We start from the raw sequence: 14,432 nt of genomic DNA on the forward strand, positions 1-14,432 counted from the left end.
ATATTCTACAACAAGCAGGGAAGAGCACACTTCTCCGCCTTGAGTCAGGAGGCCATCTTTCTATGGGGCTTCTGCCTGAAGCACTTCATTCATCTCAAGGTTTCCCACCTTCCAGGAGGCAGGAGTGCCCTGACAGATAATCTCAGCATATCTTTTTCCCTTTACCGTAAGTGGTCCTTTCACCCAGAACTCATGAGATTCATCTTCCAAAGGACAGTGTTCAACTGTGCCCCCCCATATGGCCTTCCTGCCAAAGGTGGTCTCGCAGTTCCATAGCAACCAAGCCATTTTCCTGCCAGTCGTCTTCCCAAAGCTGCACAAGAATTCAGAAGAGTGGCGACTTCACTCATGGGATGTTAGTCGTGCCCTTGCCTACTGCATCGAGAGGGCTAAACTGTTTTCCCAGATCCACGCGACTCTGGCAATAGTAGACAGGATGAAAGGACAACCAGTTTCACCAAGAGAATCTCATCCTGGATAATCTCCTGCCTTTGGTCATGCTGTGAGCAGGTGAATGTTCCACCGCCTGTCGTCTTGACTGCTCATTTCACAAGAGCTCGGGCCTCTTCAGCAGTCTTTTTGGACCATGTTCCAATACATGATGTCTGAAGTGCTGCAATCTGGTCATCAGTGCATACTTTCTCATCCCGCTGCGCCATCACCCAGCAGGCTCGAGATGACGTCAGGTTTGGGAGAGCAGTGTTGAAGTATGCATGTCCATGAACTCAGAGCCCACTTTCTTGGGTACTGCTTGAGAGTCACCTAATGTGGAATGGACATGAGCAAGCACTCGAAGAAAAAATGGTCACTAACCTTTTGTAACTGTTCTTAGATACGTATTGCTCATGTCCATTCCCTGACCCATCCTCTTACCCTCTGTCACTGAGGGAAAAATCTTCGACAGTAGTGCACACGGCGTGCACACATCTAACATGGACTGGACAAGAGCACCATATCTCAGAGAACAGTTACAGAAGGTCAGTTACCGTTTTTTGTGTGGATGGCAAGCTCTTCAGGGACAGGACTGTTTCTGTGTATATAATAATCATAACTCACTTCTCAACTGGATCGACAAAGACTTGATTTGTTGTTCTCGTTGAAAGGTGTATTTTTTAATGTTGGCTTTTCCTGAGAGGTTGATGTAAAAGTGGTGGGGCTGGGTTAGATGTGCTGGGTAGTCTGATTTTTCTTTAGGTAAGATCTCCATTTGTTATGGTTTAACTTATGTCTGCAGTATATGCATGAACCTGACAAGGATGCTAGAAGCAATCCATACGTTTAAAAATACAGTAAATGAACTTTTCTCTCATATGCTTGGGTACATGGTGGTTGGTGGAATAGGATGGCAACATCAGGTATGTTCTAGGACTCTTTTTGCTGTAAAAGTACAGATGGAAAAACAAGTCTTTTAGCTGCCAAAAGGGAATAGGCAGCCTTCAGTGAATAGTATTGTCAGTCTAATGCAAGACTGCCAGAGCTCTTGTTTTCGTAGAAGTCTGATGCAGCCAGGTGTTGCAGCAGCAACAACTTGTTGAGTTGTTAAATAACTTTGGACTCACTAAGTTAATCCCTTTCTCTCAAGGCCATAATAACTTTTTGTTTTGTAACATAGTTTGTATGATGCTGTCAACACAGCAATAATATGGTAACATCTGTATTTTTATTGTATTCAAACACTGTTCTTTCATGTAAAAAGTAAATGTCTAGAATAAAGCTCAGGAGGGAGATATGGAGTGAGGGAGGATGGATGAGAAAAGTATCATAGCAGTCTCCTCCAGCCAAGATGAAGAGCCAGATGCTGCCACATCTATAAATCAGGAGTGGATTCCTTCACTACTGTTGCTGAAGCACATGCACATTTTCGCCCTTTGCTCCTGAAGGGAAAATGATCCCTCTCAACCACCTAAAACAGAACTACTGTTGTAATAATAAGAGTTACTTCCTGGCCCTAAAATAGGGATGAGACGACCTTGTGTTGTCCCAGCTTCTGCTAACTTCTCAAACTATTTTGGGTTTTGCTAAAATATCTCAAGTTTGTTGGGTTTTTTTCTCATGGTGATTCAGTTTCAAAACCGAAGATATCTAACTGTGATGCTGGCACTGTGTAAGGGGGAATAGAAGTTTCCCCTCTCAAAAGCTGGGTTTGCACAATGGATATCCTAAATACTGGGTATGCTGTATTTTTCATTAAGATTTTCTCTCCCCTCATCTCTTTTGTCTCACTTTCCGTATTTGATGTTCATTCAACTTGCCCCATTTTCCACCCTATTTTTTATTGGATTTTTTCTCTGCTCCTTTTTTCACAGTTTCACTTAAGCAAAGTACAAATCAACGTTTGAACATTGAGTGCCTTCAGAATCCAGCAAAATGAGTTTAACCATCCTTTCTATAGACTTGAATGAAGATCTTATAACCAGTCACTAATTTTGGCTATTGGAAGGATCTAGAACTGCAGTTGCTGAAGAATAGGATTATATGCAATAGCTGCAAGAAAACTATCTTACCATAAAAGTGGAAAAAATACGTCGCATAGCAAATTTTGAAACAAATCCAGTATGTCTAAAATATTGGTGATGTTTTTCAAGAATTTCTGAGAAATTATGGCTATTATGTAACACTGTCAAGTTTAGTAAGAGGTACTGGGATGTTGCATAGGTGCTGACTTTATTTTTCCCTGGGGTGCTCTGCCCCTTCCACTGAGGTTCGCCATTGCGCAGCCTCTTCCTACCCCTGCTGTGCCGTGACTCTACCCCTTCTCACTCGTCCTCTTCCCACCTCTGCTCCAAACCCTCCCCCGAAACCCTTTCTGCTCATTTTTCTCTGCACTCCCTCAAGTGCTGCCCCCAGCTGCCGAACAGCTGATGCTGGTGGTGCTGAGCACCCAACACTTTTTTTTTCTGTGGGTACTTGATCCCAAGAGCACCAATGGAGTCAGCAACTGTGCATGTGACTTACTAAATTAGTGTTGGTTGCACATGTGAAAGTTGCCTTGGGGTAACTTTACTAAAGGGATCCCTGTCTTTCAAAGATATGAAAAAGTAGACGAGCATACTATACTTTTCAATTGTTTGTCTGCCTCACTTCCTCTATATGCCCCTGCCCCAGTAACTGGCAAATCTTGAGAAATGAATGAATACCAAAGTAGAAAATATAGTTTGAATTAGAAATCTAATGTTGTAGCACTTCAGTTTTTCTGTGCTGGCTAGCTGAAACATACTTTCTGTTTAAATAAATTTTTTTTCAAGTAAGTTATCAATCTTTAGCAAATATGTTTATGCTTAAAGAATATAAAATTCTAAATCATGTGAAATGACTGGGTATACTTCCTATAGAGTTCTCTGGAAAGAGCTGGAAATATTTTTTCCCCTCTGATTATTTTTGTGATTCATGAAACTTTTTTCCATATGCCAGGATAAAAATACATTACAGTAATATGACTGCTTTGCCCCTCTTGTTTATATTACGAAATACAAAGGCGCTAAAGAAAATACTGTTTGCTAGTTTTTTTTCAACAACTATTCTGTTGCTGTTATAGAAAATTCATCTCACCACCACCACACAACACACTCCAGAACTTCACCTCTGAAATACTATGGATAGAGCAGTTGGAGGCCTTTAATGGGTTTTGTCTTTCTCTTGCAGTTTGAGCTTTGACTCATATGTAAATAACCTGATGTGAAGTACAAACATTAAAAATACTTAGTCAGTTGTGTGCTGCATGTATTTAGGGAAGTATGAAACTGTCTGCACCTTCTTTCAAGTCTTAATGTACCATGCAAGGTTGCAAGTCAGTTGAGCTAAGATCAGCAATATTGTCCATGCCTTAAGAGAAAGTCATGGTTTCAGTCAACTTGAATTGAAGCAGGAGCTGCATAATGAGAGAGCACTTGGATCGTTTACATTCACGCAAGGCTACAAAGAAAGAAACTAATGGCTCATGTTTCTTTTTACAAGACAATTGCTATGTCAGAAACAATTTTGCGAATCTATAGGCGAATGTGATGACTATATGGCACTCTTGGTTGGGTAGAAAGAATCCAGGAAAGGTACCTTTTTTCTTCAGAGAAGAAGTCACAGAAATCATTAAGGACAGTAAGATGCAAATCTTCAGCAGGTTTCATTATGTTTGGGAGTTGGTAAGTTTGAGAGAGAAATTAAAACATTTATTAACTTCACATTTTTCTTACAAAATGTAATTAACCCAGCAAATTTTAGCTCTTTTGAAAAGGGGACAGTGTGTGGAAGAAGAAGCCCTGAAAATACTTTGTAAAACACTTCTATTTTAAAATGTTTGTATGTAATGTACGCATCCTTAAGTTATGCTGAAATGGTACTGTAATATTTATACTGAGTATGCATTTTTATATGAAATTTTTGTAATATTTAGCATCTTCTGAATTTGAGACCAGATATCAAAGTATTAAGGGTTATGAAGTGTTGAGGAATAAAGAAAAATATGCATGTCTGAATTCTGGGTTTTATGAGCATTGGATTATAAACTGCTTTGGTTTTGTGTTTTTAATATTTAAGCCCAAACAATAGCTGGTCACTGCTAAAATTCAAACAGTTTTTACTTTTATAGTGAGTGTCTATTATCAGATTCTGAATTATTAGCCAATGTTCTGATCATGTTATAGTTACCTGTTAAAATAAATTGGGAATAGCTGAGAATATTCTGTGTGTAAGCTCTTTGGCCGTTTTATTGAATAATATACTGTCCTGTGCCGAGGCACCTGTTGTCTTCATTGCCCGCATCCATTCATAAAAGGACTATGTTAACAGTTGTAACCATCCCATTGCCCTGCTTGGCTAATCTTCTGTTAGGTCATCACACTTTCTTCCAATCACAGGGGCAGAACTGTGTTCCCTCTGGGGTCCTTTTAGAATCCTGTTAGTATGGTATGAGGCTCGTCAGTGGGATGAAATTATGCTGTCTTTGCTGCCTCCTTTTTTCCTTCTTCCCTACGCCTGGTTGCAACACAGTTTGTGTCCATTCAACTATTTCAGTTAAGGGCGAGATTTTCTCCCCCCACCCAGCACCAAAATAGCTAAATCAGTACAACCCCTAGTGTTGGCCACATGTGTACCAGTATAAAGATGCCTTATAGAAGCATAGCTTATTTTTCCACATTTTCATGAATAAGCTATGCTTCAACAAGCATCTTTATACGGGTATAAATGTCTCCATACTAGGAGGCTGTACTGCTGTAACGACACTCTCATATGATACTGTTAAAAGCAATACAGAAAGTGTTGGTAGATGAGCCCCTATGGAGCAAAGCTCAAATCAGAGTTAAATGGAGGTCCCTCATTAATTTAGCTACTGCTGAAAATTAGTATGATCTGACCACCTTGCTCTCTCTGAAGTCTCTGTGCAAGTTTATCATTCTCACTCTCAGCAATGAACTGCCCCTCAATGTGATGAATGGTTGGTTAAACTTAGGGCTTGTCTACACAGCCCTGCTGTGTAGGGTAGATTCAGATCCCAGCTTGCCGTGAACTAAATGTTCTAGTAGAAAAGCCCTCAGTTTATTTCAATTTGTTTACAATGTGAATTAAGATAATGCTGAATTCAGGTCACTTTAATTCTGAATAAGCATGACCACACAGTGGATTCATGCAGTTTAAACTGCTTTTGAAAGTGAATTCAGTTTGTTTCCTGAGTTTGCCCGTGTAGCCAAGCACTAAATATGTATTTCTTGTCCTTTGGGCCATGGCTTAAGATTTCAGTGTATATATGTATATGATGTCACTCTGTGTGCATGTAAATCCCTGGCAGACTTCAGCCCATTGTGTGCAATGAAGATCTAGAATTTCTTGGGAAGATTTGAACTGTCCACCCAAGGAACAGGTCTGTGCACCTCCAGGAATATGAAAACCAGCAGCAATGACTATACATACTACTTATAGATCAGCACCTCATTCATAGAAGTGAATCTGTCAGCCTCCCTGAAGAATGTAATAGCTGACTCAGTCCTGAAAAAAGCCAATATCAGATGGAGACAGTCTTTCTATCGTCCTGTCTCTAGCATCACATTCTTCAGTAAAATCACTGACAAAATAGTGACAGCCAAGCTCCAGCTTTGTACGATCTCTGCAGCTGTGCTGGATGCTTTGCAATCAGGCCCCAGACAAGGACACAGCATACAGTGGGGTGGGCAAACTTACCAATTCTCTGAGCCACATACAATCTTCAGAAGTTCTACTGGGGCTTGGGACCTCATCCCCGTGGGGCGGCGCCTGCTGCGACTTTAGGCTTTCACCCAAGCCATGGCATTCCCCGCTCCTTGCAGAGAATAAACCCCTAGCTCCACTACCCTGCCCAGGGCGGAAGCCCCAAGCTCTCTTCCTCAGTCTGGTAGGTGGAGAATGTGCGAGAATGCAGGGGCTCCATGAGCCACTCCTTAACTGTAAAAGTGCTCCATGTGGCTCGTGAGCTGCGGTTTGGCCACACCAGGCATACAGCCAGCACTAATGGCATTAAAACAGCCTTCTTCTGGCAGTGGATGGAGGCTACATCTCATGGTTCTATGCTTAACCTCTCCTCTGACTTCTGACACAGCTGCCCTGTTTAGATGATGTGTCAAGAGAAGGTGGCATAGCAATACAATGGCTTCAATTGTTTCTCTCTAACCGGATGTAGGGAGAATGGACAACTGCTTTTCTTCCTTTCCCTCACCCTCTAATCCTCACCTAAGGACCTATCCTAATCTCCCTCTTCACTATCCATGCAAGACCATCTAGAGAGTGGTGAGGCCAATAAAAGGTTGATGACACTCAGCTATCTTTTTCCTTTTCCAAAAAGTCAATCAACATCTGCACAACGATGCTGCAGGTCTACAGGTGACTAACTCCTGGAAGAAGAGCAGCTACCTCATCTTAAAGCAAGCAAGACTGAAGGGCTGATGGTCAGAAGAGGAGCAAAAACTTTGAAGGAGTGGTTGGGTCATTGTGTTCCCTTTCAAATGAAGATGCATTTTGTGTCACTGCAGAAATTTTGGAATCGTGCTCATTATTCCAAAATCCATTTGCTGTATCTTTGACAGCCATGCCCATGTTTTTGTTCGGTGGACCCTGTGAAGTATTTATTTTGTGTTCTGGATGTTCAGCTTCCATTCGCTTTTGTGTTTTTGGCAAGGTTGAGAAGTCCTGTCAGACTCGTTAGCCAGATATTGTCCTCCTTTGCTCATTGTTTTCCCTCTGACATTTATTGAATAATCTGATACATAATTGTGAGTTCAGTCTTGATTCCAAAGGGCAATTCGGGATATGAATTTCACAGCCATCTAGTGTATTTGGATGCTTATTTACTATTCATTTAACTGGGAATAGTGTTTGTATCCCTTAGACATCTTTGAAAATCTCACCCTATTAATAAAATATCAATGTGAAATTCAGAATAGGCACTAAAATTCAGACGTAATCAAAGCAGAGGGATAATAAAAGAAATAGGGTTGTGGGATGGGGGACTCTATACAAAACACAAATAGACAGTGCTGAGCGTGTTGTTGCTGTGACACGTAAGGTTCCAGTAAAGGCCTAGTGGTTACCACAATTTCTGATTAATTGCAACTTTCTGAAAATATACTCTTAGTTCAGGTATTGTTACTCAGTCACTCATTTGTATCTAGACAGTTGGATGCACTGCTTTTAATCAAATTACAGAAGTTTTCATATTTCAGTTTGATTTTCAGTTTCTTGGCTTTTCTGACACTAGCTTACTGCTGATGTGCAATTTATTGAGCTGTAGAATGCTGCTCTTTTTCACAAGTATCTGTAAATATGGCTGGTAAAACTCCGTGTCTTATTATATAATGCAGTTATGACAGGTATAGATTTTGTGAAATAAAATTGACTCTAGTGCCTTAAAACCTTCCCTGAAAATTCACATTCTTAATGTTGTGTCTGGGCCTAATAGTTGTAGAATTATCAATAGGTATTGCAAGCATGATGCCATTGCCAAATATCTGCACAGTTTGAAATTAATGTTTTGAGTGGCATTTGAAATTCTTTTTTTTTTTTTTTAAATACCAGGGTTTCTCCAGTGACGATACTAAGCTAGAATACAATGTAGATGCAGCCAATGGCATTGTTATGGAAGGGTATCTCTTTAAGCGAGCCAGCAATGCCTTCAAGACTTGGAACAGGTAAGACTTCAAAAACTCTCCGTGTTATGGTTTGTATCCATACTGATTATTAAGGTAAATTCTGGGCTGATTTAGAACCCTGGAAAACCCCATTAATTCTACAGAGTTGCCTGAAGCATAAATTGGTGCACCATTTGGCCTGTTGTATTTACTGCAGTGACTTACAGAATTCAAGGAAATTTATTTTTGTTTTATTGCTTGTTTGCAAGCACAGGTCCTGATCTTTGCAAGTCGTCATCTCAGAGCTTGTATTGAAATCCATAGACGCCACAGGTGCTGGTTTCTAATTTTCCCTGGGGGTGCTCAACCCCTGCTCCACCCCAGATCCCGCCTCCATCTACCCCCTTTGCCCCAAATCCACACCCCTGCCTCTTCCTGCCCCCAGTCCACCCCCCGGCCCCAACCCCACTCCACCCCTCTCCTGCTGCCCCATTCTTGCTCCTCTCCCTCCCTACCAGTGCTTCCTGCATGTGGCAGAACAGCTGTTCTGTGGTGTGCAGGAGGCACTGGGAAGGGAGGGAGAGGAGTTGATCAGCAGGACTGCTTTGGGTGGAACATTATAACTTGTGATTGTGCACAAAATGTCATTATCTATAAATAGAAACCCTGGGGAAATAAAAATGTGTAAAGACTTGTGGTTTAAATGCAAATATACAGGTGTGTGTGTGTGTGGGGGGTAATACTGAGGGACTCCAATGGCCATGTCTGCATGGGGACACTGGAAAGCTAAGGCAAATCAATAAAAGGTGTGAAGTCCATGCATACAAGTTAGCGTGTTATCCTGCCTCCCCCATGCTCTTGTTGAAAAGTAAAGTAGTCTGTTTGCAGTAACTTAATCTTCCTTGGGTTAAGTTGGTAAATTAAATATTATTCTTAATATTTTACTTTTTATTTACATACTCTTCTCAGCTGTTGGTGCGCCTCAATTGTGATTTCAAGGGAGTGCAGTTCTAGAAATGATAAAACGTCAAGCATGTATGTTAAATTATAAACTACAGCTCTGCAGTTTTAAGTCCTTTCCCTGACCATTCAGTGCTCCTGTTTGTTGTAATGTGCCCTAGCATTGCCCCAGTGCATATATTAAGGCATTTGTATGCTATTGTGCTTCAGAGTGACCGTGCATACTGGAGTATGTTGTGGGAATTGCGTATACTTTGTGTTGTGCTGTTCAGTGATAGAATAGATCTTTTTTTATTAACGTCCATCAGGTTTAAAACATTAAATGCCATCAGCTGGATCTTTTTCATTATAAAAGAGGGGATTGCTGGCAGGGTTTTCTCTGCAAGGGCCCCAATACTCTAGGATTTGCTCTCCCCCCATGGTTAACATATCTCCAGATTATGGTTGAGGTGTTAGAGGGCTGTTTCATGCTTTGATTTCCTGGATGGCAGAGTTAATTGGTTACGGTTTGTTTATAAAGGTAGTCAGATGTTTTGTCAATTTTCTCAGTGACAAATGTTTTTTCAAAGAAAATACATAATTTTTATCAACACTTTTTTCCTTCAAAACTTTTTTTCTATTTTTCAGGAGAAAAATAAAAACTTTCATGTCCTGCCATGAGGGCAGAGGACTGGACTCGATGACCTCTCAAGGTCCCTTCCAGTCCTAGAATCTATGAATCTATTCATTTTAGTTTCAGATGGAACAGGCTTGTTTTTTTTACCTCCTCACCAATCTTATCCTTCAAAAATAGAAAGGAGATGAAATGCCAAAACTGAATCAATTTTTTATTCAGGTTTAAATGAAACTTTTCTTTTGATTCATTTTCTCTAAAAATTGTCAAGTCTCAGAAAGGTAGCTGTGTGAGTCTGGATCTGTAAAAAGCAACAAAGAGTCCTGTTAGTCTTTAAGGTGCCACAGGACTCTTTGTTGCTTTCTAACAATTGTGTGTGTGGAGGAGGGAAATCTGAAATTCTGAACTGAATGAAAGGTTTTTTCATAATAAGTAATGTATTACTTTTCAGCTTGGCTTAATTGTTTGCTGGTGGATGAGTTTGTTCCTTTTTTTTTTTTTTTTTCAAGTTGCTGTTGATCATTTACGTTGATGTAAGACTTAATTGTCTGCTCTTTCTCTATGTGGCTCTTTAATACTGTTTAAATCTAAAGCAATAAATAAATTAGATCTTTATGTATATATTGTGATTGGTCCTACATTTGTTAAATTAGTGCCATTGCAGTACCTTCACTGTAGCTAACACAGTGGCTTTTTCTGTCTTGACTGCTCGGGATTAATCATGTGTGCATTGAGCTGGGTCTGGCCCAGACCAGTGCTGAGAGCTGTGTGTTGCACTGTCAGGCAGCAAACTGGAGTTCAAACCCCCCTCATAGCCTTTCCATGTTTAGCCCAGAAGACTGGAGAAGAAGGGTTGGGACTCAGTGCTTCACGGCTGTTTAAGTTGAACCCTAGTGTTTTAGGAGAGAATCAGTGCTCCAGAAAGGATCTGGCTTGTGACAGACAGGGTCATTGTCCTGGTTACTGCATAGGCTTGAGAGAGGGGGATGTAGGGCAGTGCACCTGGGTGCTTGGGGCCTGATCCAAAGTCCAGTGAAGTCAATGGAACAATTGCCATTAACTTTGCTGGGTTTTAAATCAGGCCCTCCTAGTCCTTGTTGAGAGATGTTTATAGGGACAAGGAGTGGGGGAAATTACCCATTCATTGAGGTCTGCATGGCCAAAACTTTAGCTTTCTCTTTTGCCTAGATCCTTTACTCTGGTGCTAATAAAGACCCAACTCTGTGGAAAGGAAGGAAGCTGGACAGCAATTGTATGATGGGGGAATAGCTGACAAATATGCTCTTTGCCTCATGGTTTCATAGCTATTGATAGAAGCTACAAAGGTGCTGTACCTGAATAATGATATAATTTCAATTTGTTGAATATTTTAAGATGCCAGTATAAAATAAACATAGGGAGACCACATTAATAATTTCAGGAGGATATGCAATGAAATCCTGTCAGCACAAATCTGCTGAGCTGACCTTATAATGTTGAAACAAACCTAAACAATGGCAACTGTGAAAATACTCCCTTGTTAGAGAGAGCTGAAATAAACAGCTCTGCAGCAAGCCTGAAACATTTTGGGTTTCACTGGGAAATAAATCTTGGATTTGTTGTTTTCTTATTTTTAGTCCTCTTAGAAGTATACAGTAAGCCTAACACAGCAAGTTCTTGTATACTACAGATACGTTATCTCCCCATGTGTGAAAGCCTAGTTGAATGTCCCACAATCATTCTGGAAATGAGGAAGATCAGATGTGTTGGACTGTATAAGGCATCACAACATTTAGTATTTGAGTCAGGATAGGACATTTGTTGATTTTGTGCTATATTCTTTCAGATTTCTCTCTCTTGTATAATCTAGCTAATAGTTTATAACTTACTACTGAAAATATGACACAGAACTATTTTTAATATCTCAATGGACTAGACAGTCATTTGTCTACTTTGATCAGTGTCTACAACTAGCTCCATTTTCTCCTTTCTTAAAAAGGAAATAAGCAGGTCAGACTAAATGATCACAATGGCCCCTTCTGGCCTTGGAATCTATGACTCTTTGGAAAAGGCAGCTATTGTTTCAGTCACAGATTCTAAGGCCAGAAGGAACTATTGTGATCTAGTTTGACCTCCAGAGAACTCCTCCAAAATAAACTTCCAATTTTGCTATAAAAATTGTCAATGTTGGAGAATCCACCACGACCTTTGGTAAGTTGTTCAAATGGTTAATTAATCTCCCTGTTAAAAATGTACATCTTATTTCCAGTCTGAATTTAGCTAGCTTCAGCTTCCAGCCATTGGATCATGTTAGATCTTTCTCTGCTGCATTGATGAGCCCCTTGCTTGTTCTACATGTTAGCACTTTATAGACTGTCATTGGGTCACTTCTTTACCTTCTCTTTGTTAGCCTTACAGAGCTCGGTCGATTTGAGTTTCACTATAAAGCATATTTTCTGATTCTTTAATCATTCTTGTGGCTCCTCTGAACCCTTTCCAATTTATCAACATTCTTCTTGAATTGTGGACTCCAGAACTGGACACAGTATTCAGCAGGGATGTCACCAGTGATCACCTCTCTACTTGTACTTGAGATTCTCCTGTTTATACATCCAAGGATTGCATTAGCCTTTTTGACCACAGCGTTGCACTGAGAACAAATGTTCAGTTGATTATCAGAGTCACTATTTCACAAGATAGAATCTCCCATCCTGTAAGTATGGCCTACATTCTTTCTTCCTAGATGGATATATTTACAATTAGTCATATTAAAATGCATGTTTCCTTGCTCCCAACTTACCCAGTTATCCAGATAGCATTGTATCAGTGACCTGTCCACTGCATTATTTACCACTCCCCTAATTTTTGTGTCATCTGCAAACTTTCAGTGCTGGTTTTGTGTTCTTCCATGTCATTAATAAAAATGTTAAATAGCATTCAACCAATAACAAATCTCTGCGGGATCCCATTAGAAACACACCTGTTCGAGGATTCCATTTATAACTACATTTTGAGACTTGTCAGTTATTAAATGGATTTAAAATTGGCTGTGTGCCGTTTTAATTTTTTTAAATCAAAATATTGTGGAGTACCAAGTCAAATGCCTCCCAGAAGTCTAAGTATGTTACATCAACACTATTCCCTTTAACAACCAAACTTGTAATGTCATCTAAAACAAAAAAAAAAATCAGGTTACTGTGACAGGATCTATTTTCAAAAAGCCATGTTGACTGGCATAAATTATATTAACCTACTTTAATACTTTATTGATCAAGTCCTATATCAGCTATGCCATCATTTTGCCTGCTATCAGTTGTCAGACAGACAGGCTTATAATTACTTGTGCCAATATTTAAAGAGTTAACAGAATGACCCAACATTAGCTTTCTTCCGGAACTTTCCCAGTGCTCCAGGACTTATTGAAAATTGACAGTAATGGTCCAGCAAGCATCTCAGCCAGCTCCTTTAAAATTCTTGGATTCAAGTTATCTGGTCTTCCTGATTTTAAAAATGTCTAACTTTAGCTGCTGTTTAACATGTTCCTGAGCTACTAGTGGAATGGAAAGTGTGTTATCATATGATATGATTACATCAAATGTTTTTCCCCGAATACAGAACAGAAATATATATAGAACACTTCTGCATTTTGTGCATTATTGATAATTGTACCATTGGCACCAATACGCTTATTAGGATTCTTTGTTCCTAATATATACTTTTACTGTCCTTAGCTCTACTGACTATGGATTTCTCCTTGTGTCCCTCTGCTTCCCCTTTTGATTTTCTATAATTCTTAACTTCTGATTTGTATTCATTATTATCAAGTTCCTCTTTCTTCCATTTGTTGTAAATACATTTTTCTTTATTTTTATTTACAAGTACATTTCTAACTTTAGTTTGCTGCATTTTTAGGCATAAATGCAGTAACTTTATCTGTTTCTGAAGTCTAAAATGAGAGGTGATAAATTGCATTGTTTACATATAGAAACTGGACATCTCACTGAAATGTAATTAGAAATATGAAAGGTAAAGGTGACACAAGAACCAGTTTTACACTTTTATTACAGTGACATCACACTTTATCACAATGATATACATTCTGTCAAGGAAAAAAAAGAGGGGAGGGATTTTCTCTTGCTCTCCTATTTTCTGGTGTGTGGTTGCTTTAATTCCCAAACTGGCCAGCTTGTCTCCATGTATTCCCAAACTGGGAGGGATTACAACTGCTTTGGAGGACAGGGTCAAAATTCAAAATGATCTGGACAAATTGGAGAAATGATCTGAGGTAAACAGGATGAAGTTTAACAAAGACTAATGCAAAGTGCTCCACTTAGGAAGGAACAATCAGTTTCACACTGTAACCAGGCGTGACTCACCCCCGTGGCGCCTCCTGCTGGTCACTCCTGGGAATTAGCTCGAATTTTCAGCTGGAGCGCCCTCTGCAGGCTGGTGATCCGCCTTCCGGCTTCTGCTACGGGCCCTGTGTCCCTCCCTGGACCCCGGTGCTCCTTCTATGTGGGATTCTGCCCCCTGGCAGTAACCCCTTTCTCTTAGGGGTTTCCCCCTCCTGGGAACCCCCCCATTCTGTCCCCACTTTGCCTCAGGGTCTTGGCAACTGCCCAGTCATTAGCTAGCCTCACGCCCTGGGGCAGACTGCAGTATTAGCCTCTCATCATCGGCAAAGGGGTTTGGACCTGCTGCCTTGGCCTACCCCTGGGTTGCACCCTGCAACCCCAGTACCTCTTAGCCTATTCCTAGGCCACAGCCTGGGGCTTTCCAGGCAGGAGCTCCCC

At 40.4% G+C, this 14,432-nt stretch overlaps 1 protein-coding gene across 2 annotated transcripts in view; it reads left to right on the forward strand.

Moving 5' to 3' along the window:
• Positions 1-14,432, forward strand: part of ACAP2 (ArfGAP with coiled-coil, ankyrin repeat and PH domains 2) — a 129,448-nt gene that overhangs the window by 55,758 nt on the left and 59,258 nt on the right. For both annotated transcript variants that reach the window (XM_032787523.2, XM_032787522.2), the window contains exon 10: positions 8,035-8,147. In XM_032787523.2, coding sequence (XP_032643414.1) covers positions 8,035-8,147 — 113 coding nt within the window. The remainder of the gene's footprint in view (positions 1-8,034; positions 8,148-14,432) is intronic.

The sequence above is a fragment of the Chelonoidis abingdonii genome, chromosome 8, assembly GCF_003597395.2.
Source record: "Chelonoidis abingdonii isolate Lonesome George chromosome 8, CheloAbing_2.0, whole genome shotgun sequence".
NCBI lineage: Eukaryota > Metazoa > Chordata > Testudines > Testudinidae > Chelonoidis > Chelonoidis abingdonii.